The sequence below is a fragment of the Saccopteryx bilineata genome, chromosome 2, assembly GCF_036850765.1.
Source record: "Saccopteryx bilineata isolate mSacBil1 chromosome 2, mSacBil1_pri_phased_curated, whole genome shotgun sequence".
In the NCBI taxonomy this organism is placed as follows: domain Eukaryota; kingdom Metazoa; phylum Chordata; class Mammalia; order Chiroptera; family Emballonuridae; genus Saccopteryx; species Saccopteryx bilineata.
The window spans coordinates 274,973,499-274,997,711 of record NC_089491.1 but is presented as its reverse complement, the minus strand read 5'-3'; the positions used below and the strand labels follow the sequence as shown (position 1 = coordinate 274,997,711).

At 53.8% G+C, this 24,213-nt stretch overlaps 1 protein-coding gene across 1 annotated transcript in view; it reads right to left on the bottom strand.

Moving 5' to 3' along the window:
• Positions 1 to 24,213, bottom strand: part of TMEM132C (transmembrane protein 132C) — a 214,287-nt gene that overhangs the window by 65,233 nt on the left and 124,841 nt on the right. Inside the window, exon 3 of the mRNA XM_066260826.1 lies at positions 10,686 to 10,832. Coding sequence (XP_066116923.1) covers positions 10,686 to 10,832 — 147 coding nt within the window. The remainder of the gene's footprint in view (positions 1 to 10,685; positions 10,833 to 24,213) is intronic.

Genomic DNA, 24,213 nt, shown 5'->3' with positions numbered 1-24,213 from the left:
GGGGTGATTTTAAGTGGGACTCTCCGGGTTGGGAGGCAGGAGGCAGGCAGCTTGCTAGCTTCGAGGCATGACCTACATTCCAATTTCAAATGCATCCTTCTGTTCCTACAGAAGACAAGGATTAAGACGGAAGCTCTCTTGGGGCATTCAGAAAGGAGGGGAAGGCTCCTAGGATCAACAGGCTCCACCCGAGTGGAGCGTGGTGGGCCCCCCGGCCAGAAATTTGATTGTATTTATTGTTATGTTTGCCTCTTATTTGTGGCAGCGGATACCGGGGTTTTCAGATTTAGGAATGATAGAAAGTTTCCTCTTGAAATAAGTTGATTTAGGTAGAAAAAAAGAAAAAAGAAAAAAGATGAGTTGACTTCAATGTAAGACACAGACCAAACAGTAATGGTACGTATGTCCCGTGGATAGGAGAAGACGTCATGGTGGCAGTTAGGGGACCGCGCCATGGGCACCTGAAGTCAAAACAGAGGCGTCTCAGGTCAGCCGCGAGGAAGGTGGCATTTCCAGGCATCCGCCTGGCCGTGAGGGCGGAACCCCGAGGCCACTGCTCGCTTTGTGACCTCAGGATGGGGTCATAAACCTCTGGAAGGCTCAAAGGCCACTTCAGGAGGGCAAGGCCATCACAGAGAGCGGAGGAGTGTGTCTGTGTCCACAGGCAGGTTTGGTCCTCTGTGGGCCGACTCGTCTACAGGACTGTCCCCAGACTTGGGGACAGTGCTCATGCAAGACCTCCGTCTGTATGTCCCAGAAACACAGTGATGGTGTCAAGGGAGTCCCGGAGGGAGATGCCACCGCTCAGGGAAGGCATTCTTCCTGTCTCCCAGACTCTCCTGTTCCACACTGAGCCAGGGCCACTGGCTTGGGATATAAATGGCGGTGTACCCCAAACTTTAATTTGCCAATTTTTCTCCCAATAGTGACAAGAGGCAGAAAAGAACGGGATTAAGGGCAAAGGTCCATGTGGATGAATGAATAAGGAAAATGTCCTATACATACAGACAATGGAATATTACTCAGCCATAAAAAGGAGGAAAAGCCAGCTATTGGCCACACGGGGATGAACTTGGAAGATGTGATACTAAGTGAAAGTAGCCAGATGGAGATAGACAAATATAGCCTCTGGTATCACTTGTACATAAAACCTTTTTTTAAAAAGTTGAACTCACAGAAACAGAGAGTAGAATGGTGATGGCCAAGGGCTGTTGGTGGCAGGGGGTAGGGGGTGGGAATGCAGGCCAGGGGCACAGACTTCCAGTTATAAGATGGATGGGTTCTGAGGATATCATATATAGCATGGTGACTATAGTTAATACTGCTATCTTATATAATGAAAGTTTTATTTATTTATCCATTTATTGAGAAGAGGGAGGCAGAGACAGACTTGCACATGTACCCTAACTGGGATGGACCAGGAAAGCCCACTAGGGGGCAATGATCTGTCCATCTGGGGCATCGCTCCATTGTTCAGCATCAGAGCTATACTTAGCACCTGAGGCAGAGGCCATGGAGCCATCCTCAGTGCCCGGGGCCTACTTGCTCCATTCGAGCCATGGCTGCAGGAGAGGGGAGAGAGAGAGAAAGAAGGGAAGGGGAGGGGGTGGAGAAGCAGATGGTCACTTCTCCTGTGTACCCTGACCGGGAATTGAACCTGGGACATCCACACATTGGGCCAACTCTCTACCACTGAGCCAACCGGCTAGAGCCATATAATGGAAATTTGCTAAGAGCAGGCCTTCATCATTCACACACACACACACACACACACACACACACACACACACACACACGATAACCATGAGGAGATGACAGCTGAGTTAATGAACTTGATTGTGGAAATCACTTCATAATACATGCATGTATCAAAATCATTACATCATATACTTTAAGTATACTCGATTTTATCTGCCATTATCCCTCAATGTAGTTGGCGAGAGGTTGGGGGGGGGGAGTTGCAAAGGTCCATGTGGCCTGTCCTTACAGTGGACTGTGCCTCAGCCATGGAAAGGAATGGAGCACTGACCCCGATACAACACGGATACACTTTGAGATCATGACGCTGAGAGAAGCCAGACACAAAGGCCACGTGTTATGTGAGTCCATTGATGTGAAACGCCCCGAACAGGCAAATCCACAGAGACTAAGTAGATTAGCGGCAGCCAGGGGCTGGGCTGGGGGTGAAGAAGACAGAAGACTGAGTTGGGATTTCTTATTGGGGTGATGAACACGTTCTAGAATTAGGTCCCGGGAGGGCTGTACACATCTGTCATGCCCTAAAAGAATCTTACACTTTAAAAGGGTGCGTTTGATAGTATGCGAACTACATCTCAATAGGGAATTGTCTGAGAAACAAAAGGCACAAGAGAGGCTAGTTTTCAAAGGCCCCTTTCAAGAGCTCTGACCAGCCTTCTCCTGGCACAATGGAAAAATCTATTTCCTCATCATTGACGCATTAACAGGGATCTCCGCAAAGTCTTAGATCCCGGAATCGGCCCACCAGCCTTCAGAACTGGGCAGCCCACTAGCTGGGGGGTCCTGGGTGAGCTGCTCTGCCTCCCCAGTCACAGTGTCCTCCCGCATCCGACAGGGGTCGCTGTTTCTGAGGACTCACGTGGCAGGTAAGGGGTGCTGGGTGCTTAACACCATTTCCAGCAAGTAGAAAGCCCAGCAGCACGGCACTACTGTGAATGCCAGAGAGAAAGTGCTAACCCCTTGTCACCCGCCTGACGCACAGATCAGAGGTGAGTCTACCTGAGGGACCAGGGCTCAGTGACAGGAACCATCAAACTAGGAGAACGTGTCACTGTCAGACAGCCTGTTTGAATTCACTGAGCACCAGCACCACGCCCTACAGACCTGACCCTTGTCCCCAGTCAATGGAGCACTGCTGTTTGCTCTGAGTCATTTCAGGGACGTCAGGAGAGAGGGCTCTGACTTCACCCTCTCCGACACAGAGACACAGCCGATTCTGCAGGGTGAGTCCCAACCCTGAATGACATCGCAGGGCCATGTGACATCAGGAATGGTAGGTTTCAGCCTCTGGTAATTTGGTGGCCACATAGTGTAGGGAACTCTTGCAAAGACAGAAACAGACCATAGGGCTACTGAGTGTCTTCAATGAAAAAAAAAAAAAAAAGCATGTTTAGAGCATCTCCTTCTGAAAGAAAAATAACAGAAAAAAAATAACAAAAAAGTTTAAAAGAGAAGAAAAGAAATAAAAAGGACAGAAAAAAATAAAATGAAAGGAAAAAGTTAAAAGAACCCCCCCCCCAAAAAAAAAAGAAAAAGGGGAAAAAAAGAATGCATTGTTCCTATTATTTGATTCTTTGGGGGTCATGTTCTCATCATGTTTAACTTGTTTTACAACTCAGTAAGTTGTAGATCAATGGTAGCCATGTACATATTTCTTGATGCAAATAAATTATGCCCAGCACAGGGACAATTGATTTCTCTCCTCGTCCAAGTGGAAGAAGTTTTTCACCTACGTGTACATTTATTTCATGGCCTACATACGTCTCTGCTTTCTAAACGCTCCTTGGAATGGTGTGGTTGTAACGCTTTTCAGGTTCCCTCATTAATCATCGGGGACTGACATTTCTGATGCACGTTCCTTTCATATTTGTAAGAAAGTCATGAATTTGTTCTTTCTATTGTTTTGGAAAATTATCCTGTTACAAAGTAGAAGCTGGACGGCCCTGGCCAGAGGCTCAGTGGATAGAGCATTGGCCTGGTGTGTGGAAGTTTTGGGTTTGATTCCCAGTGAGGGCACACAGGAGAAGCGCCCATCTGCTTCTCCAACCCTACCCCTCTCCTTCCTCTGTCTTTCTTTTCCCCTCCCACAGCCAGTGGCTCAATTGGTTCAAGTGTGGCCCCAGGTGCTGAAGGATAGCTCAGTTGGTCTGAGTATATCAGCCTCAGGTGCTAAAAATAGCTTGGTACTGGAGCATCGGCCCGGACAGGGTTGCCGGATGGATCTTGGTCAGGGCACACATGGGAATCTGCCTCACTATCTCCCCTCCTCTCACCTAAAAAGAAATGTCGAAGCTGGTCAACATTATCACTCTATAGATAATAACACTACCTTCTGACACACAGAGCTGTGCACCATCGAAGAAAAGGACGAGGTAAGGAAGTGTGTGTGACAAAAGGGAGGGCTATGCGAGAGAGGAACTTCCTTAAGTGTCTGTCCTCTATGTCACAGCTCACAAAGAGGTGATTGCTTTTCTGACCAAAAGAGACAGAATTGGCCGGCCTTTACCTATTGCATTGGCCACACGCCTTCCCCCGTTGTGCTACCTGGAGCACAAGGAGGGTACCCAGACGTATGGCTGCACTCTTGAGGGTGTGAGGAAGGGGACCGTATGCCAAAGACTGCAGAACAGGAAGGAAGGAGACCGGGTCCTCGAAGGCCCTGTGCAGCTGCACCCCAGCCCGAACGGCGGTAGCCCGGCAGAACATCCAAACACGCCTGTGTCTTTTCTCAATGCAGCGGCTGTGCTGTGTGCGTGTGTGTGTCCGTCTGTCTGTCCTCACATTTTCTTTCTTTTCCCTTCCCACTCCTCTTCAGTGCTAAGTGGCTTTATGGGAGAGATAGTCACCCCCAGCTGCATTCACACCAGTTGATGAGGGTTTTTTTCATATTATTTTCCTGACCTGGCCAGAGTTGGTTCTTCACCATCCCCCCATTCCTGGTCTCATGTTAACAGCATGCTCCCAGGACACCGAAATGGGTCAGAGGAGAACGTGGCTAAGAACGGAAGAACCTTGGGGGGGGGGACTCGGAGGGCAGAAACCGGGCAGCGGGGCCTCTGGTGCCAGTCTCCAATTTTAGTTCACATTCTCTCTCTCTTTCTGTCTTTCACGAACTTGGCACAGACGCCACACAATCAAGGTTCTGTTTGAGGCCGCCGTGTAAGCAATCCTTGTTGAATGGGAGACAATGAAAAATTAATCCCAGCCCGGCGCAACTAAGTTTTCATTCGGGGGGGGGGGGGAGAAAGAAAGAAAACGGAGTCCCTTGAATCTTATCGTCCTCAACAGATGTTTGCCGACTGTCCTGATGTTGGCAATTACCTGTCGGGCCGTGTGACCCCTTCCTTCTCCACGAGCTCTGTCCTGGTGTTGTCAGCACAAGAAAAGCTGGTGGTATGAACGGAAAAGGGAAACGGTGCATTTTGTTTTTCCTCCCAGCGGTGCCTCCCACAATCCTCCCTCCTCCACCAGGGAACGTGCTGCCTCTTGAGCTGCGTGCTTTAGGAACCGACGTGCACCCCTTTGGCTTCCCTAGAAACACCACTCCCGTGGAGGGCCCAGCACCAGCTAGGCACGAGGACTCGTTTGCTCTTGAGGGCAAATCTCATGAGATGGGAAATACAGCCTTCATTTTAGAGATAAGGCAACGGGGGGTCAGAGAAGTTAAGTATCTTCACCAATGTTGCACAGCACATAAGTAACAGTCGATTTCAAATGGCAGGTCCTTCTTCTCCCTCAACCACTTTGTTATGTGTAACCTAGTTCTTCTATGAATGGGACTAATAATACCCAGATTACGGGAACCAGAGGTCAGCAGAGCGGAGTTGGAATAGGACAGCCGCCAGCTTTGGGGAGGGGGGCCATAGGGCACTGCTGGGCAGGAGGCTGGCCTCCCGGTGGGCTCGGGAGGACTGCAGTCCTGCCTGGCGCCCTCCTTACCAACTCCTTAGCAAGGCTGCTGGAAATAATAAGCATGATACAGTATCACTGAGGGCAACAATTGTCTAGCGTAACATCGCACAAAGTAACCACGACAGTGCCACATGGCTACAATTAAATTGCTGTTCATTCCCGACCACAGTCCCATCACATCCCCAATTCACAGACGAGAAATCAGAGGCCTGAAAAGTAATTGTTTAAGGTGAGACAGAGCCAGGGACCCGGCACAGCCTTGCTCTGAAAACAGCACACGGCTCGGTGCCCGCCGCAGGGCAGCTGCTCTACAGAGTCGGGTATCTGACGACCGTATCATTACTGCCATTACTGCAGGGAGCCAAGGAAAGGTCCTGCCCCAGGGCAATGGTGACCTTAAATCTTCAGCCCTCCCCGTCATGCTGGCCAGCCCTCCTGTGCCCTCTTGGTTCCTGCTCATGTGTTTGAAACATTTTAAAAACCCCTCCGGGTTCTGCCCTCTTCCCTTGAGCCCTCTCCTCCCTGCTGGGAGGAAGTCCCTCCAGACTGGGCTCCAGAGACCTTCAAGACTCAGACTCTGACATCTGATGACTGAATATTCTTCCACATCAGAGCCTCCCCACTCCTGCTCTCCTGCCTCCTCCCCCTCGGTTGGTGTTCCTGTCCCCTTTGTGCTCTGACTCTTTCAAATTCTTACACGTGTCAAAGAGTACACGCTGTCCCTGTCTTTGGTGACTGCCTTCCAGATTGGGACCCGACGAATCAGGCTGGAAGGTGACACTGCCCAGCTTCCCTTGCAGCTCGGTGTGGCCGTGGGGGTGCACGTCCTGTCTACGGGATGGGAGTCGGAGGGACATGGGCAACCTGCAGACCCTGCCTTTGAACCGCAGAGGTCGCTCTCCGTGTGCCCCTTGTCCCTCTTTACAGGCTGGAATTTATGCTGGCGATAAGCCATCTTGGCCTGCGTTGACCACAGCAGCATCTTTGGGTGGTGGATGACAAATTGAAGGGCATCCAAACCCCCCGCCTCTGCACGGCGAGTCTGCCTCATGGACTCAGACATTAAACTAAACAGAAATCAACACCCTTCTTGCTGAATCAGTGACTGTGGTGGTGGGAGCATGGGGGAGGGGTCTCTGTCATAGCAGCTGACCCTCCTGTCCAAGGCAGTGCACACCTGCCTGGCGGCCACTGTGGTCCCCAGAGGCTGACCTGCGTTTGTCTGCCCCCCTGTGCAGGAAGGTGGGAGTGGGAGCCGGAGAAGGATGAGGGGGCCGCGCCTTCCTGCCTCGCGTCAGCGTCCGTGCTTCCTCCCCAAGGTAGAACATTACCGGCGTGATGGATGGCACGTCCCTTCCATTTAAGCTGGCCTGGTTTACACACCACTGGTGAGAAAAATACTGCGCTTGAGCTGGGACAAGTTAGGAATAATAAGGGCCACTTATGAAGAATTAATGTGATGTGGAAAATGGAAAGGAAAACATTATTAGGTTACCCGGGAAAGGCACGGAGGACAGCCCATGGAGTCACCTGTCACCACGTCTTGGAGAGCAGCACTAAGTGAGGGTCAGAGGACTCATTTAAAGTTATTAGAATAATCTCTCTGTGCTAAGAGGCTGCCTCTTTTCCAAACTCTCTCTCTCTCTCTCTCTCTTTTTTTTTTTTACATTTCCTAATAAGGGTAACTGTGTTTCCTCTCGAACAAAACCCTTCAGCATGTTGCTAAGTGAGGGAGTGTGGCCATCTTCACAATGCTTGGTGCCAGGCAGAGTGGAGGATATTCAAGCAGGGAGGCGGCAAGGCCTCTGGTCTTGTGGAGGCCCGTGGAGGAAGAGTGGTGGCAGGTACCTGGGACCCGCCACCCTCGCTCCAGGCTATGGCGTTAGTCTAATTTGCTCCCAGTATCTGGTTGGACACCAGCCTCCCCATCTGTGTTTAACACAGTCACCAGAAATTTTGTTTACACAAATGGGAGGGTGCCACCATCCTGCCTGAAATATTTCCAAGGTTTCTCATTGAAAGACAAAGACACTTCTCCGTGGCCTGGCCCCCGTGGCCCTCGCCTCCCTGCCCCCGTCCACCTGCCCACCACTGGGGCTACTGAGCAGTTGTGCCCATCTCGGGTCACGGGAACAGGGGCAGCCCTCTGGCAGTCAGAGCAACAGGAGAGAAGGAACCTGGGCTTCTGATGAGTGACAGGTTGCAAACCACACCCTAAGTGACGCGCCCCCTCCCGGTGAGTTCCCAGTGCCACACCTGCTGTCAGGGCAGTTGCTGGTGTTGCCACGAATACTTCTCGATGAATTTACTTCATCATTTTCCATTGTTTCAAAGGGACTGTGGATGATGGTGCGAGGCCGGCGTCCATACCAGTCTTACAAGCCCTAAGAGTGGCTTTACCAAGTAAGCACTGGTACGTAGTCCTGATTCCTGAGCACAAACACAGGGATGCTGGTTCTCACTCTGAGGCGCTCCGATCAGACTTAGGTCGTGGGAGGGCTCCTCCCCGGGGTGGGGGTGGGGTTAATAGGTGCGCAGAACGCAACAGCCCAGGGCTCCTTAGCTCCCAAGCTGTTTTGGGGGAAAGCCTCCTGGCTCCCTGCGGGTCTCTGAGTCCCAGGTGGCAGCATGAGACTGCAGGCTGGACTAGAAGGCATGTGCTTGTGACTCCCAGGTTCTGGGCGTGAGCAAAGGGGTGGAATTCTCACCAACTGGGACGGCCTCGTAAGAAAATGTCTGTGTGTACGGCAGGGTGTAGTTCCACCCTCCCTGGCACAGATGAATCCCACAGTGGGGACAACGTGTCACAGCTATGCAGCAAAGGAAATCGGGGGGAGGGCAGCTGTGTGGGGAAGCAGCCAGGGGAAGGGTGGGGGGTTGTTTTCCACTTGCATAGCCTGTCCAAATCCCGGGGCTCCGGCCTCGGCTCCCGGGACACCTGTGTCCTGGCACATGCAGACCCTCCAAGCTCCCTCCTTCACCGGCCCGGTGGGCACCACACTCCACTTGATGCGTCCAAACCAGCACCATCCATTGACTTGGTCAGGCAGTAACCACCCCTCAGACCCCAGGCACAGGCCCCCTGGTGCTGACCCTTCCCCTGTAAACCGCAGACAGAACGCCACCCAGCGTGCTATGTAGTTGCCTATTCACTCTGCAAGTATTCCAGCCCCTGCCCTGTGCCAGGAACGGGTCTACGAAAGAACGCAGGATGAAGAGGTAGGCACAGCCCTGCCTTCCCTCACAGAGCCCAGGTTCTTGTGGGGAAGAGACAGAGAGAAAGCAGACAAGGTCATTCCGCATGGGTGAGTTCTAGAGAGAAAGTGAGACAAGTCAATCAGTGTCAGGGGTCACAGACAGCTTCTCTGGGACTATGATATTGGAGCCAAGCCCTAGACATTAGAACGGTCCAGTCCCGCGAAGGATCTGGTCAGAGGGACCAGCAGATGCAAAGGCCCTAGGGCAGGGATGAGCTTGGCTCACGAGGGTCCTGCTGGGGTAATCATGGTGAAGGTTGGGTTTTGGGCTGGGAGCCGTTCAGGGTACCAGATGTTTCTGCTGGCTGCACCTGAAAGGGGATGGGGTGGGGCTGCAGCAACATGCAAAGTAGCAGAATTTGTCTTGGCAGCTGAGCAACGTTCACTAAAGAAAATGTGTCCCAGAATGGGCCATGGCTTCCTTGGGGGCAAATCCCATCACGAAAACAACCGAGAACCCTAAAAAGTGGTGAACCTCTTTGATTCTAGGAAGGCACCTTAAGCAAAACAAGAAGCAAACAAAGATTTAGGTAGAAAGTAATCTGCTGTGACATCATAGACACAAATGAAACCTGAAAACAATGTAAATACCCCCAAATACAGATCTGTTTCTTTTACATAAGGGGAGACCTATAGGATCAAATAGTATACAGCCACCAACATTTTTTTGGGGGGAATATCAAGTGTCAGGAGAAGATATTTTCCACAGAAGCCAAATATATGCAGAAGAATTTTAAAACCTCTAAATGGAGTATGATACCAAATTTGCAAAATAAACAAATCCACTCCACACTCACTAGATACAGACGACATCTACGGATAAAAGACGGGGAGAGAATGACCCCACTTGTCAGCAGTGGCTGACCCTCGAGTGGTAGCGAGATTACTACAGTTCATTATCATCTGTGCCCCGTGCAACTGTTTCCCTAATATTCTAACATGGGCATGCCGTTGCTGTTATACACAGGAAGCAATCATTTTTAAAAATTTTATTAATTTTTTAAATGCTTCCCTTATTGACCGTAGAGAGAGAAGAAGGGGGAGAGAGGGGGGGGGAGAGAGGGGGGGGGAGAGAGAGAGGGAGAGAGAGAGAGGGGGGGAGAGAGAGAGAGGGAGAGAGAGAGGGAGAGAGAGAGAGGGAGAGAGAGAGAGGGAGAGAGAGAGAGGGAAAGAGAGAGACAGGAACATCGATCTGCTCCTGTATGTGCCCTGACTGGGGACTGAACCTCTAACCTCCGCGCTTCTGGCCGATGCTCCAACCAAATGAGCTATCCGGCCAGCGCAATGCCATCATTTTAAAGTCCAGATGTCTGGAGCGACTCTCCGATGGCAGGTCCTTGCTCATTACTGCCACCGATTGTCACCTCCTGTCTCTAAACCCCGCCCCACTGAGGACCGAGTCCAGCCGTGTGCACACTCGGTAAGCAAGCTGCCTCTGGTCACTGAGGGAGGGCCCCGGGGGATAACATGGCCCCAGGACACGCGTGTAGGTGAAGCGGCCACGTAAGCCGCGGCCCAGCAAAGCACAACCTTGCTAACTCGTCCGGGCCCCAAGGCGCAGACAACAGACCTTCATTCAGAATTGCGCCCTGCTCCCTGGCTGGGACGACACGACCATGCTGCTGTCCTGGACGCAAGGGCCGAGGGCTCGGCAGCTCCGCTAAGTGGCAGCGTCAGCGAGTGTTCCTCAAGCCCTGTGGGCGGAGCCTGGGCCGTGAGGGACCCAGCCAGACGCCCGCAGAGGGAGGTGGCGCTTACCTGTTGCGAGCGCCCAGCCCCAGGCGCTGGCACACCACAGTGGTGGTGGCGTGTTTCCCGCCATTCCCCAGCTCCTGCTTGACGTCCCACTGCCGAGGCTCGCTGGCGCGGGCGCTCAAGATGTTGACGCCCTTCTTCACCTTTGCTCTGCAGGAGGGAGACAGGAGAGAGAGCACAGGGTTAGTGGCTGGCCTTGCCAGGTGCACCCCCGCAGCTGCGCCTGTTGGCTTCTTGTTCGTTTCTTTACGTTTATATATCCAGGGACCCAGATGGACACAGGGTACCAATCCTCACCGAGGCGTGGCTGGACCCTGAGGCCATGGAGGATGTGACTGCTATGTAGGAGAAAGGACCAGGGGTCAGAACAGACCCAGAAGTCACAGCGGCCACAATGAAAAATGTCTGCAGAGCTCAAAGGGAAAACGGTCTCCAAGCCAGCATCCTACATCCAGCCTTATTATGAAGAGGTACGCAAGGTCTCCTAACATGCACCTCCTACAGCCTTGCTCAGGAAGCTACCGGAAGACGTGCCTGGTCAAACAAGGGAGTGTTGGGAAAACAATGTGTTAGGCTTGCTTGCTGGTACTTTGCCTGATCGGTGCATGAGCGCGGGGCAGCACCTGTGTGTACAGTCTATGTAAGGCTGCAGGTGATCGCCCTCAGAGTGGCCGACTGTAGATTGTGGATTGCTTGCCGCCATTGGGAGGGGCCATTTTCTGCTATTGTTTGAAGGAAAAGGGCCCTCCCTACCACCCACTGTGAGCCTGTTTGCTTGTGAGTTCTGAGAGAGAGAGGGAAGCGGTTTTTCCTGCCTGTTTGCTCTCTGCCATTGCAAGACTCTAATAACAGAATGGCCCACCATTCTCCAGCTCCACGGTTCCTTTACTGTTTGCCCGAATCCAATGGGAACCAGCCTGGCCACGGCCACCCACCTTACAAGGAGAAAACCTAGAAAGAAGCCATGAGGCATGAGAGACAAGGTCACCCACAAAACAGAGAGAAGGAAGGCAGGCTCACGGCGACGAGACGGCCGATGGGGAGGGCGGGAAACCCAGGATGACTGTGGACCACCAGCACCGAGAATGCCCTTTGCCACGGGCGTCCAAGGAAACCGGAGATTCCCCAGTCACTTCGATGTGAATGAACGTTTTAAGAGGAGATGTAGATAATCAGCGAAGAGTGTGGGAACACGTAAGCGCGAACTACACGCAGAAATGAAGAAAGAAAGAATAACCCCAATCAGTTTTTGGTTCTGACAATGACGAGAAACCATGATGCAGGAAAGGGAAGGGAGTCATCATGGAATACTCTTGGCCGTACCACGACTGGTGCACACATGTGCAACGTTTTACCCGCCGGAGGGTAATGGAGATGAGATAGGATCATCATGTTGGGAGGATGGGAGACAGAGGAAAGGCACATGGGGGCGGGGGTGGGGTGGGGACAGAGGGAGAGATGTTTTATATCCTTGTCCTTCCTGGTGGGAAATTTATAGTTATGGCCAAAAAAAAAAGGAGGCCTTGTCTCAGCCTCACTATGTCACTTAGCGTGACGGATATGACAGCAGAAAAGGTGACAATTCTGACTCCGCATGGGTAGGAAAGGCAGAGGAAGGGAACAGAGCTGCAGTGTTTAAAACAAAACAAACAACTAATTTTAAAATAGCTCAATAGTTTGAGATGAATAAGACGTTGCAAAAAAAATGTGTATATATCAATACATATGTAGCGTTCTCGTTCCCCTCCCCCATGCTCCCCCAGGGACAGATCTTACACACTCACAAATAGAACGTGGTCAAAATCGGGGCATTGGCATTGGACACAATGCTGTGACCTTGGGCACAAACCTTACCTAGATTTCACCTGTTTTCACATGCACGTTCTCTCTCTCTCTCTCTCTGGAGTTCTACTGGACTTCTATCACATGTGTAGACTGGAGGGACCATCATCCACGATCGAAATATGGAACCACTTCCATCACCGCACTGACAACGCCTCTGTTACCCCTGAGGGGTCACGCCCATGCTCTGCCCGACACTCAGCCCCGACCACCCCTGCCCTGTGCCCTCTCGCTGTCGTACAGTCACTCTGAGACTTTAGGTATATATTTGTCAATGAACACCCTGCAGAACGGTGTGAGACCTTAAATTACACGCCAAGTGCTAGCTTAGGGAGGTACCAGTTAGGACCCTGGTCGGCAAACTGCAGCTCGCAAGCCACACGTGGCTCTTTGGCCCCTTGTGTGTGGCTCTTCCACAAAATACCACGTGTGGGTGCTACCTCGATAAGGAATGTACCTACCTACATAGTTTAAGTTTAAAAAATTTGGCTCTCAAAAGAAATTTCAATCGTTGTACTGTTGATATTTGGCTATGTTGACTAATGAGTTTGCCGACCACGGATAGGACATCACACACACACACACACACACACACCCGCTCACACTCACACCCCTGCACTGCTACCATTCCAGAGTGGAGGAGGTAAATCCTGTGAGTAGTTAAAAGGCCACACAGAGCTGAGCCAACACTATCAGCCAGCCATCCCCAGAGGGAACCAAGGACGTGGGAAGTGGTGACCACATGTCTGCCTTTCAAAGGTGGGGCACTCAGATTCTCAGCCAGAGCACACAGGAGAAGTGCCCGTCTGCTTCTCTACCCTTCCCCCTCTCCTTTCTCTCTATCTCTCTCTTCCCCTCCCACAGCCAAGGCTCCATTGTAGCAAAGTTTGCCCAGGTGCTGAGGATGGCTTCATGGCCTCTGGCTCAGGTGCTAGAATGGCTCCAGCTGCAACGAAGCAACGCCCCAGATGGGCAAAGCATCGCCCCCTGGTGGGCATGCCGAGCGGATCCAGTGGGAGTCTGTCTGACTATCTCCCCACTTCTCACTTCAGAAAAAAAAAATGTGGGGCATTCAGTAGGTTCCCCCAGCACAACAGGGGTGGGTCGGTGGCAGCAGGCACATGTCCTTTGTACCCGTCCTCCAAGGCTTATGTTACAATGATTTGCTAAATACACTTGCCCCTTGCCCACAAGGAGACAGGGGAACCCTCCGTCTGCCCTAACCCGCAGGGGTCTCACCGTATGGACACCTTCAACCCGCACTGCCCATAATTAAAGCTTGTGACTAGGACCTGGCTTGAAGCTGGGTTCTGCTGCGTTTGAACTTGAGAGAGAGTCCAGCTTCCACCAGCAGGGCAGGTTGTCCCTTCCAGTCAATCACTCACGCCAACACGTGGGCTCTCGGTGGCGGGGGCAGTGGCTGGCATCCGCTGTGCAGACAGACAGGACAGTGAGCCGTGAAAAAAAGGCGTAGGTTTTCAAAGGCTGGCATTGCTAATGGGGTGTCTTCCTGGAGAAGGTCTAGGGGTATTCCCGGAATGTGGGTTCCAGGAAGAGAAGTTATGCAAAGAGAGAGGATGAGCCTTCCGGGTGCTGGCTGGTGATGTGGCAGGCCGGTGATGAGCTCCGTGACCTTGGGTAAGCCCCTCATTTGACCTCAGCTCTTGTTCATCATCTGTCAGTGGGGGTGAGGGGGCATGGTCTCAGTCCAGTGCCCCCTCATTTGTGGGACTGCTGTGGCTGGTTCTTGGGGTGACGATGGTGGACACTGTCATTTGTATTAACCAGGTGGACGCTGGGCACCCACCATCCCCGGCAGCCACTGTGCTGGATGCTGGGCTGTGTCAACACAGGACCCAGTTGTCGGCCAGCCTCGGGTACCTCCAGCCCAGTCCTGGGGGGTGCACCTGAGCGGGCACATGCCTCTACACAGGACACGTATCATTGAGACTGCTATTCAGTTGTTCAGGGGTTAAAACCCTCAGCTATCCCCCCCCCTTACCCTTTTCAAGCTGTGCTTGACTCAGGTGTAACGCGGGCATGATTAAATGCTCCTTAAGGAAAATCAATGCTCGCTACAAAGTTGGAGCACAGGGTGCCTGATCGCCAGCCGCCAGGCCATCTGTCCCCGGGTCAGCTGTCATCCCCAGGTGGCGTGCTCTCTTCTCAAAGCCAGCGAGCTTCTGGTTCTTGCTGGACTACATAAGCATCCAGGTGCCCTGAGGAGGGATGCGGGAGGGATGTGACACCCACTGCCTGGCCTCTGGTCTGGGAAAGGCCGAGTCTGACCCTCAGAATATACACAAAAGAAAAAGAAAAAAATATATATATACACATACATAAAATTAGCTGGCCATCCGGGTTGAACTATACTTCCCACCACACTCACATGTTGCACTCCTAACCCCCAGGGCCTCAGAATGTGACCTTCCACGGACATACGGTCTTTACATGGGCCATCAGGTTAAAGCGAGGCTGTGAGGGAGGGTCCCCATCCAACATGATCAGTGTCCTCATGTTTCTGTGAGAAGGGAACTTAGTAGACCGACCCTACATGGGGGAATGCTATGTGAGCGGAAGTCGGCGTTGGTGAGCCATGCTGCTCCCCGAACGCTCTGTGGCTCTGAGACGGTCCTGCGGTGACCCCACCCGTGCAGTCGGCGAGGAGTCTGCTCTGTGGCTCTGAGACGGTCCTGCAGTGACCCCACCCGTGCAGTCGGCGAGGAGTCTGTTCTGTGGCTCTGAGACGGTCCTGCGGTGACCCCACCCGTGCAGTCGGCGAGGAGTCTGTTCTGTGGCTCTGAGACGGTCCTGCGGTGACCCCACCCGTGCAGTCGGCGAGGAGTCTGTTCTGTGGCTCTGAGACGGTCCTGCGGTGACCCCACCCGTGCAGTCGGCGAGGAGTCTGTTCTGTGGCTCTGAGACGGTCCTGCGGTGACCCCACCCGTGCAGTCGGCGAGGAGTCTGCTCTGTGGCTCTGAGACGGTCCTGCGGTGACCCCACCCGTGCAGTCGGCGAGGAGTCTGCTCTGTGGCTCTGAGACGGTCCTGTGATGACCCCACCCGTGCAGTCGGCGAGGAGTCTGCTCTGTGGCTCTGAGACGGTCCTGCGGTGACCCCACCCGTGCAGTCGGCGAGGAGTCTGCTCTGTGGCTCTGAGACGGTCCTGCGGTGACCCCACCCGTGCAGTCGGCGAGGAGTCTGCACACGCACGCCTTGTCCGTCCCGGAGAGTGCGCTGGCACGGCGCGCACTTAGATACGGGAGCATGCATCACCAGGAGCGGCGTCGAGGTGGCGGCCGGGCACGATTCTCCACAGGGGCCGCGGCGCAGGGTGGCAGCGGTTTCCTGAGGCGAGACTCACCGGGCTGTGTCTGGACACCGCCAACAAGGCAACAAAAGCATTTTTTCCCCTTGCATCCTTATTTACGAGAGTCTTCGGAGGTGCGCTGTGCTCCGCTCACGAGAATGTCCAAAAGCAACATCCAGCCAACACACAAACATTTCCCATTCTGGCCAGGCTCTGGCGAAGTGTTTCCAGGCTCCCGTCAGAGAAACACAAATTAAGAGGACGACAAGCTATCACAGCGTACCTTGCGGGCCGGGCCGCGTGATCCCAGCACGGGCGAGGATGTGGAGCAGGGGGAATGCTCCTTCCTTGCTGGTGGGAAGCAGGTAGGTCCAGCCACTGTAGGGAGACCAGTGGGTGCTCGCCTGCAACGTCAAACGCAGACCTACCCGGGGACCCGGCCATCGTGCTCCTTGGTATTGACCCAGAGGTGTTGAAAACCAATGGCCACCCACAGACCTGCGTGTGGATGTTTATTCGCGTTAAACAAGACTTGGAAGCCACCCGGACATCCTTTGGTAGGTGATGGATGAATAAACTGTGGTCTGTCTGACAACGGAATACTACTGAGTGCAAAAAAAAAAAAGCCATCAATCCACAAAAAGATGTGGAAGAACCTTAAGTGCATGTTAACAAGGGAAAGACGCCAATGTGAAAAGGCCACACGCTGTAGGCTTCCAACTCTGTGACATCCTGGAAAAGGCAGAACCTTGGAGACAAAGATGAGGGGTTGCCGGGGGACGGGGAGGTTGGGGGATGGGGTGCATCTGCGGAGCATACACGGCGTTCCGGGCAGTGAGAATCCTCTGTGTGACACAGCACGGATGGGCAGGTGACATCATACTTTTGTCCAGACCCACGGCGAGTCCAGCACAGACTGGATCCTGACATCCGGCTACAGACTCCGGGGGAGGTTGACAGAGCGGGGAGGCTGTACATGTCTGAGGACAGGAGACGTGGGGGGGGGGGCACATGGCTGTGCTTCCCTCTCATGTGGCTGTACACCTAAAATAGCTCTTAAGTACAACTTAGAGAAAAAAAAAGAAACAAAAAAATAAACCCTTCTGACAATTCCACGGAGTAGGTCCGATAATCTGCTCCTTTCCTGAACAAGTGTCAAAGCGGAGACACGGGAAGGCAGAGAAACTCGTTCAGGGTCACTTGGGGGCTCAGCCGCGGAGCCAGCATTTGATCCGTGCGGTCCGACTCCAGGGTCGGACCACCAGTCTGGGCTTGGCTTCAATATATTGAAGCCACGCTTCCCCACTAGGGTAAGAAAACCCTTTGGGGGTCACACACACACACACGTCACCCTCACTTCACAAGCAACCAGACCACTCTGCAGTCAAGAACCACCAGTATAAAGAATGTATCGATAATAAAACCCAGAAAGGGCAAAAGGGCCAGTCCATCAGGTCCGTGATGGCTCCTGCAGTAACCCCTTCGCGGGGATCCGCGCCTGCCCGGGCAGACGCGATGGCCGGCCCAGGGGGAGCCCCAGGAGGAGGAAGAAGCCTTCTCAGTGGCTGGCCCATCGGTATTTCATGACGCTGACCTCCTAACCGGTCCCTGAAGGAGCCCCGAGACTCAGGCGCTCTCCTGTCCCGGCGAGGAAGGGAAAACTTCCTAATGAGCCGCTGAGGGTGAGAGGACAGCACCAGACCCTGGGAGGGGGGGGGGTGTCAGCCCTTCGTGGCACCCCTCTCTCGACCCTCTGGTGCCCCAGGAACTCATCTGTCCTTTGTCCTTAATTCCACCTCCTTCGTTCTTGCACTGAAAGAAGTTACTCATCTTGGGAAGACACGGGCAAACTTTGGGTCACCCATCGACCCTCACCGACAGGGAGCAGACCGGAGTCCCTGGGTGAGGAATGCTTTGGGCTGCAAAGAGCTGGTGTAAGAACTACTTAAGAAAGCAAACCACACAAGTGTCTCAAAGAACAAGATGCGGGCAGGCTGGCTGCTACGGGGCGGATGTCTCCACGACGTCCTTGGGTTTTCTCTCCTTGTTTTCAAGACAGTTGCCATAGGTCTCAGCATCGTGGTCCTTGGCTACTATCACGAGCCGGACAAGAAGTTAGGACTGTGCACAGTGGCAAGAGGCTTTCCCTCCAAAGGAGTCTGTCCCTTGAAACACACCAGAAGACCTCCCCTGACAGCTCACGGGGCACCCTGGCTGGAAGGGGAATTGGGAGAAGGACCAGAAGCCAAAGAAGCCTGGGATTAGACTAACCGGGATTCATCCTCCAGAGATCCCCTGCCATCCACACCGCCTCAGACGGCCATCGGCATGAGGAAGAGACGATGGCTACTGGGCATCGAATCCATTCCCTCAAGTGTCCACCTCGCCGATTATCCTGGGGGCTCCTTGCCAGCAAGGCGACAGCTGTTGCTCCCATGGACAAATAGAAGGGAAGGACAGACTTACACCCTGCTCTGCAAGGAAGGACGGCCCCATATTCACCGGGTCCTCTGGACAGAGAAGGAAGAGAAGGAAGGAAGGAAGGAGAAGGAAGGTTTCGCTGGGAGCTGTGACCAACCTTGGGGTGAGGGGACAGCTATGTTGACCAGCTAAGCCCACAGGTTTATAGAGAGCTGACATATTCCCTATAGGGGATGTTCCCACATGTGCCTTTCTGTAATAAAGGAAGGAAAGAATGAAATAAAGAAGGAAGAAAGGGAGAGAGGGAGGGAGGGAAGGAAGGAGGGAAGGAGGGAAGAAGGAAGGAAGAAAGGGAGGAAAAGAAAAGAAAATAAGAGGAGAAACCCATCTACCCCAAAACCTGCCTCAGAAGGTTGTGGTCTAACCTGATACGTCACAGAATTTAAGTGAATAGGTTTGTGTTCTCCTAATTCACAAATTATTAGGTTAGGTTAACGAAAACACAGTCTCAAATAGATTATTCCTGTAGCAATCTTTACCTTGAGGGTGGAGCCATGCAACAGTGTAGCACACAGCTGAGCTGGAGGACCTTAGGCAAGGGGTTTAACTGGGTCAAATGGGACTGCCTCACATAATTGTGGGGAGAGAAAAGGTTGCTATGCTAACCAGTATAGGGAAATGACATCAGAACCAACATGGGGTACCATCTCCACCCTTCAAACAAGGACAAATGGAAAGCGAGGGTTGTTGAAGGTGTAAGATACAGGGACGCCCATCCCCTTGATGCAGGAGTTGAGAGGTGGGATCGACAGCCACCGAGCAGTGTCTGTTTAAGAGAAAACCGGTTTACCTCTGACTCCAGAGCTCACGGATTTCGTGCAGGGACACACGTGGGCACAAGGACCCACGTATGCGTGTGTGGTGTTCAATGCCACATTGATGGGGAGGGGAACAGCTGGGGTCACATCTGCGGTCCTCCTGGGACAGCAGTCTCAGAGTTGTTATTACTAGTAGGACATCCTTTCACTCTGAGACGTTCGCAGGTTGGATGATAAAACCCAGTCACACTCTCCATAGGAGAATGGCTGAACGACAGGCGTGTGTCCACACCGTGGATTCCCTGCCACCCTGAAGCAGAGACCAGGACACGTGCCATTGGGGAATGTCCTCCAGGACTGGTGCGGAGAAAGCCCCAGTCACAGACGGTGACGCAAAACACCACGTCACGTTAAAACGATCCTGGCATTGCAGCGATTTCGGTATGGCAGGTACACAATGTAGAATCACAGGTAACGCTTCCACCCGCCCCCTATGTGCCAAGCACACGTCTGAGTCCTGTAAATGTGTGCACACAACACACACAGAACGGCGGGGTAGGTGGAAGAAGTCCCACAGGATACAGGGTGAAAATCTCTGTAATTATCGCCTCAATTATTCTTTGAGGCCCAGGAGGTCGGGTCAGTGGCTCAGGGTCACAGGGCTTTATAAATATTTAAGCTGGATTTCAAACCAGGTTATCTTCTGCCTCTAGGTTCTGGCTTCACAAGCGTGTGACACACACACACACACACACACACACACACACACACATATACCCAATGGTCACTTTGAGGAACTGAGGCCAGGGATCTAGATGGAAGCTGCAGATGAGAAGAGATACTCATCTTACTCTTCTTACTTTCATATGTAATGTTTCAAAAAAAAAAAAAAAAAAAGAAAGAAAGAAAGTTTTATACAAGGTATTGCTGCATAACATTTGCATAATTAAAACATAATGATGTATGCTTTTAATTCCGCCGAAAAGAGGAGCTGGCGTGCCAGCAATGACTCAACACGATGCCTTAGGTCCAGCCCTGTCCACCCAGGGACGTGTGCCCTTCGGAATGGCAACACCTCTATTTCCCCAAGGCCAGGGCGCCCCGCCGCCATGCGGGAATGGCAGGGTACAAGACCACCCAGGGGACGGCCCGAAGCCTGCAAACACGGACCCCACAGTGGGCCTTTCCTCCCTCCCTCTTCCTTCCTGTCTGAGCTGTCGTGGGCAACAGGCGTGGGTTAAGTACAAAGTGAGTCTGGACCAAAATAAAAGACTCCTGGAGTACATGCCCGGGATCTCTCCAAGTCAGTGCCATTCCATTCCTCGCTATCACATTATTTCATTTTCTGCACACATAAGCCGGCGGCCTGGAAAACACAAAGCTTGATCCACCGGGGGGTCCGGAAAGGGCAGGACCGGGCTTCGGAGCCTTCGGCAGGCGTTCGCTGGTGCCCTGTTAGGATGTCGACTCTCATAACGGAGACGAGGCCAGAGCTTGACCCACCGGGGTCCGGGAAGGGCAGGACCGGGCTTCGGAGCCTTCGGCAGGCATTCGCTGGTGCCCTGTTAGGATGTCGACTCTCATAGCGGAGACGAGGCCAGAGCTTGATCCACCGGGGGGTCCGGGAAGGGCAGGACCGGGCTTCGGAGCCTTTGGCAGGCGTTCGCTGGTGCCCTGTTAGGATGTCGACTCTCATAGCGGAGACGAGGCCAGAGCTTGATCCACCGGGGGGTCCGGGAAGGGCAGGACCGGGCTTCGGAGCCTTTGGCAGGCGTTCGCTGGTGCCCTGTTAGGGTGTCGACTCTCATAGCGGAGACGAGGCCAGAGCTTGATCCACCGGGGTCCGGGAAGGGCAGGACCGGGCTTCGGAGCCTTCGGCAGGCGTTCGCTGGTGCCCTGTTAGGGTGTCGACTCTCATAACGGAGACGAGGCCAGAGCTTGATCCACCGGGGTCCGGGAAGGGCAGGACCAGGCTTCGGAGCCTTCGGCAGGCGTTCGCTGGTGCCCTGTTAGGGTGTCGACTCTCATAACGGAGACGAGGCCAGAGCTTGATCCACCGGGGTCCGGGAAGGGCAGGACCGGGCTTCGGAGCCTTCGGCAGGCGTTTGCTGGTGCCCTGTTAGGGTGTCGACTCTCATAACGGAGACGAGGCCAGAGCTTAACCATGCCTTCCCCCCGGGGGCAAAAGGCTTCTGCTACCTGCATGTCAATGTTCTCCAGGGAAACCTGCAAGGCAACCTAATCCCCAGGACCCAGCTTACAGGTTTACTGTGGTTTTTGAGGTTGCACTTACTGGGGAGCGGGTGCTCCCCCTTTTGTGTCTGCTGGGGGCGCGGACAGGAAGCTTTGCATGAATAGCTCCACTCAGGCTCACCCAGACTCCGAGGTCCAAATCCCATTCCCACAGAACTGCCTTTACCGTTGGAAGGACCCGGCTGCCGGTCAACCGTGAAGCATGGCGCCCACAACAGCTCTGCCATGCCGACGTTAGTGTCCTTCCCTGTGCCCCCAGATTTTATCACGGAAACTTCCGATGCACACAGATGTTAAAAGGATGGGGCAGTGTCGCGCCCACCTGCTGAGACTCTACCATTCACTATACACCATCGTATACCCATCTGCCCACGGATGCTCTTACCACCTGTTGACCAACCTTATTTTGGGGTGCATTTCCGAGTGTCCCGGTGAAGTTCATCCTGAAACACTTGAGCATGCAAATGACTCCCTTGAGTTCACGCACTATTTTTTTTAAGGTAGGTCCTTTTTTTTTCTTTTGAGGTTAAATTTACACGCAGTGCGATGCTCCAACAGCAGTGGTTACATGGGGCGCCCACCTGTGAGCCGTTACCTGCTACCAGGGTGAAGAACATGCCCATCAATCACCCCAGAGAGTTCCCTCATGCCCTGTCCCAGTTAATATCCTCCCCCCTCCACCCAAAGACATCCAGTGTCCTGATTTATTTATTTTCCACAGTGTTCAGGATCCACAAGACCACTTCCCTGGCCGTCGGCTTGTTGGGGGAGGGGTTCTGCAGCGGACCCAGAAGGGAGTGATGGCCAACCAGCAGCAGTGGGCACTGACGGAACGCAGAGTGGCCGCAGATGGGCCAGGGGGACATGGGGCAGGGGGCCCAGGCACCCCCCAGTCTGAGGAGAAATGAGCAGTGAGTGTGGCCGTCATTAGGAGAAGGCCACGTTCTCCTGGCAGCTGGCGCGAGGAAGGCTCCGCGGAGCACCCCACACCCACCCTCAGTGCCCTGCAGGGTCCTCCAGCCCTGCTCTGCTCGGGGAAGCGCTCCAGAGAACCTAAGAGCACCTGGCTTACTCCCCTCTGACCACCCCGCAGGACCCTGGCTTCCTGGACTCGAACGCTGCGGGGAGCCTCATGGTAGCTGTCCACCGACTGCGACCTGGAACGTGCAGGAGGTGCCTTCCGGACTGAAGAGCGCTTGTGGAGTGCCCAGACGCAGGGGCAGTGTAGAGGAGAATGGCCCGTCTGGGGTGGGGTGAGCCCCCGTGTGAGGACCAGCCTGGCTTGTACACCAGGTTGGACAAGCATGTTGTCTGATCGTGGGACACGACTGAATGGGAACCATGGCACGGCTCGAGGCCCTGAGGGCTCCGTGTCACCCTGTCTGAGCTTCTCTGTCTGCGAGTGACTCCCCTCAGGAGCTGGGGAGCCTGGGGTAGTGTGCCTGGGATCAGAGCCAGGGAGTCCTAGGCCCTGTGTCTGGGTGTCCAGAGCCCCCCGCCCAGGACCCCCAAGGCTCCCTCACTCTGCAGCCTCTGCAGAGCCGACTGACTCGGACGCCGAAGTCCCCGCTGGGTGGAGCTCCTTCATAACTGTTATCTACGCTCCCCTTTGCTCCTTGCTGCCCCCGCCCACAGCCAGTCTTCATCATCATTACACAGGAGCGCCCACAGAGAAACCCAGCCTGGGGAGCCCCTTCCTCCTTGGAAACAGGCTCCGCGGCGAGCTCATTCCCTTCAGGACGAACTGGTGGGCGGGAGACTAGGCTCGCACCTTTCCACACACGTCCGTGCAACGTTGGAAGGGTCTGGTCACTCAGCAGGAGGGGTGGAGCGGGTGTCCGTGTGCGGCCGCTCCCCGTCACATGTGTCAGAGTCAAAGACTGTTCTAAGCCTCCTGCCTGACGTCGCTGGAGCAGTCTGTGAGGGGCGGTCTGAGGGGAGGGCGTGCACGGCGGAACCTTGGGAGGAATCCTGTCCTCTCGCTCAGCATCCACGTGATGAGGCCACGGGGACGCTGCGGTCTCAGAGAGAAGTGGCAGCCTGTTCTGACGCCCACTCAGCCGCCAGGGTTTCTGTCTCTCCTCTCTCCCGGCCCCGAAATCTCATTATCACCTTCCTCTCCAGTCGGGTCCCACATCTCTCAGGTGTAGGGAGGTCTCCAGGTGAGACATGCAGTAAATGGGATAAAAAAAAACCCAAAAATGGAACCAGAGAGGGTCACCCAGGGCGGAGGGCGCCCTGCGTCGGCTGGGAATTATTTTGGTCGTCAATATCAGAAGCCCAACACAGACGGATTTAAGGAAAGAGATAAAATAAAACAAAACAAAACGAAAAAACAGTGGAAAGTAGGAAAAAGCAAACATGTTTTAAATTCATCCAGGTGTCCGTCGGGTCATCAGGACCTGGACTGACTCTGTCTTTCTCTCTCTCTGTCGCTGTCTCTCTTACAGGGCTGCTTCCCCTCCAACTGGCCTTGTTTCAGAACCCGATCTTCCTAAGTGGCAAAGTGACAGCCACCAGGTCCTAACCCCTAACCCCAGTTGCTAGAACCCCTAGCCAGAGTCCCCGAGAAGAGTCTCCCTGAGACACCTGGCTCACAAGGACACCTGTAAAGCAGCCACCGGGGAGGCTCCGTCAGCTCTGGTCTAGGACACATGCCCAGTAGAAGCAAACGTAGTGGCCAACAGGAACAGGCCCCGTTGCCTGGACAACTCTCCTCCTGGTGGTGAGGACAGCACCCGTGTCTCAGGGCATGGGAGATGGTGGATGTCCCCAGCATCCGTGGGGAGGGGCCTTCTCAGGAGAAGGGGCTGGAAGCCAGGCGGAAAACAACAGGTGTCGCAGTCTCTCCTGCAGGCACTGGCCTCGGGCGACCACGCCTCGATTAC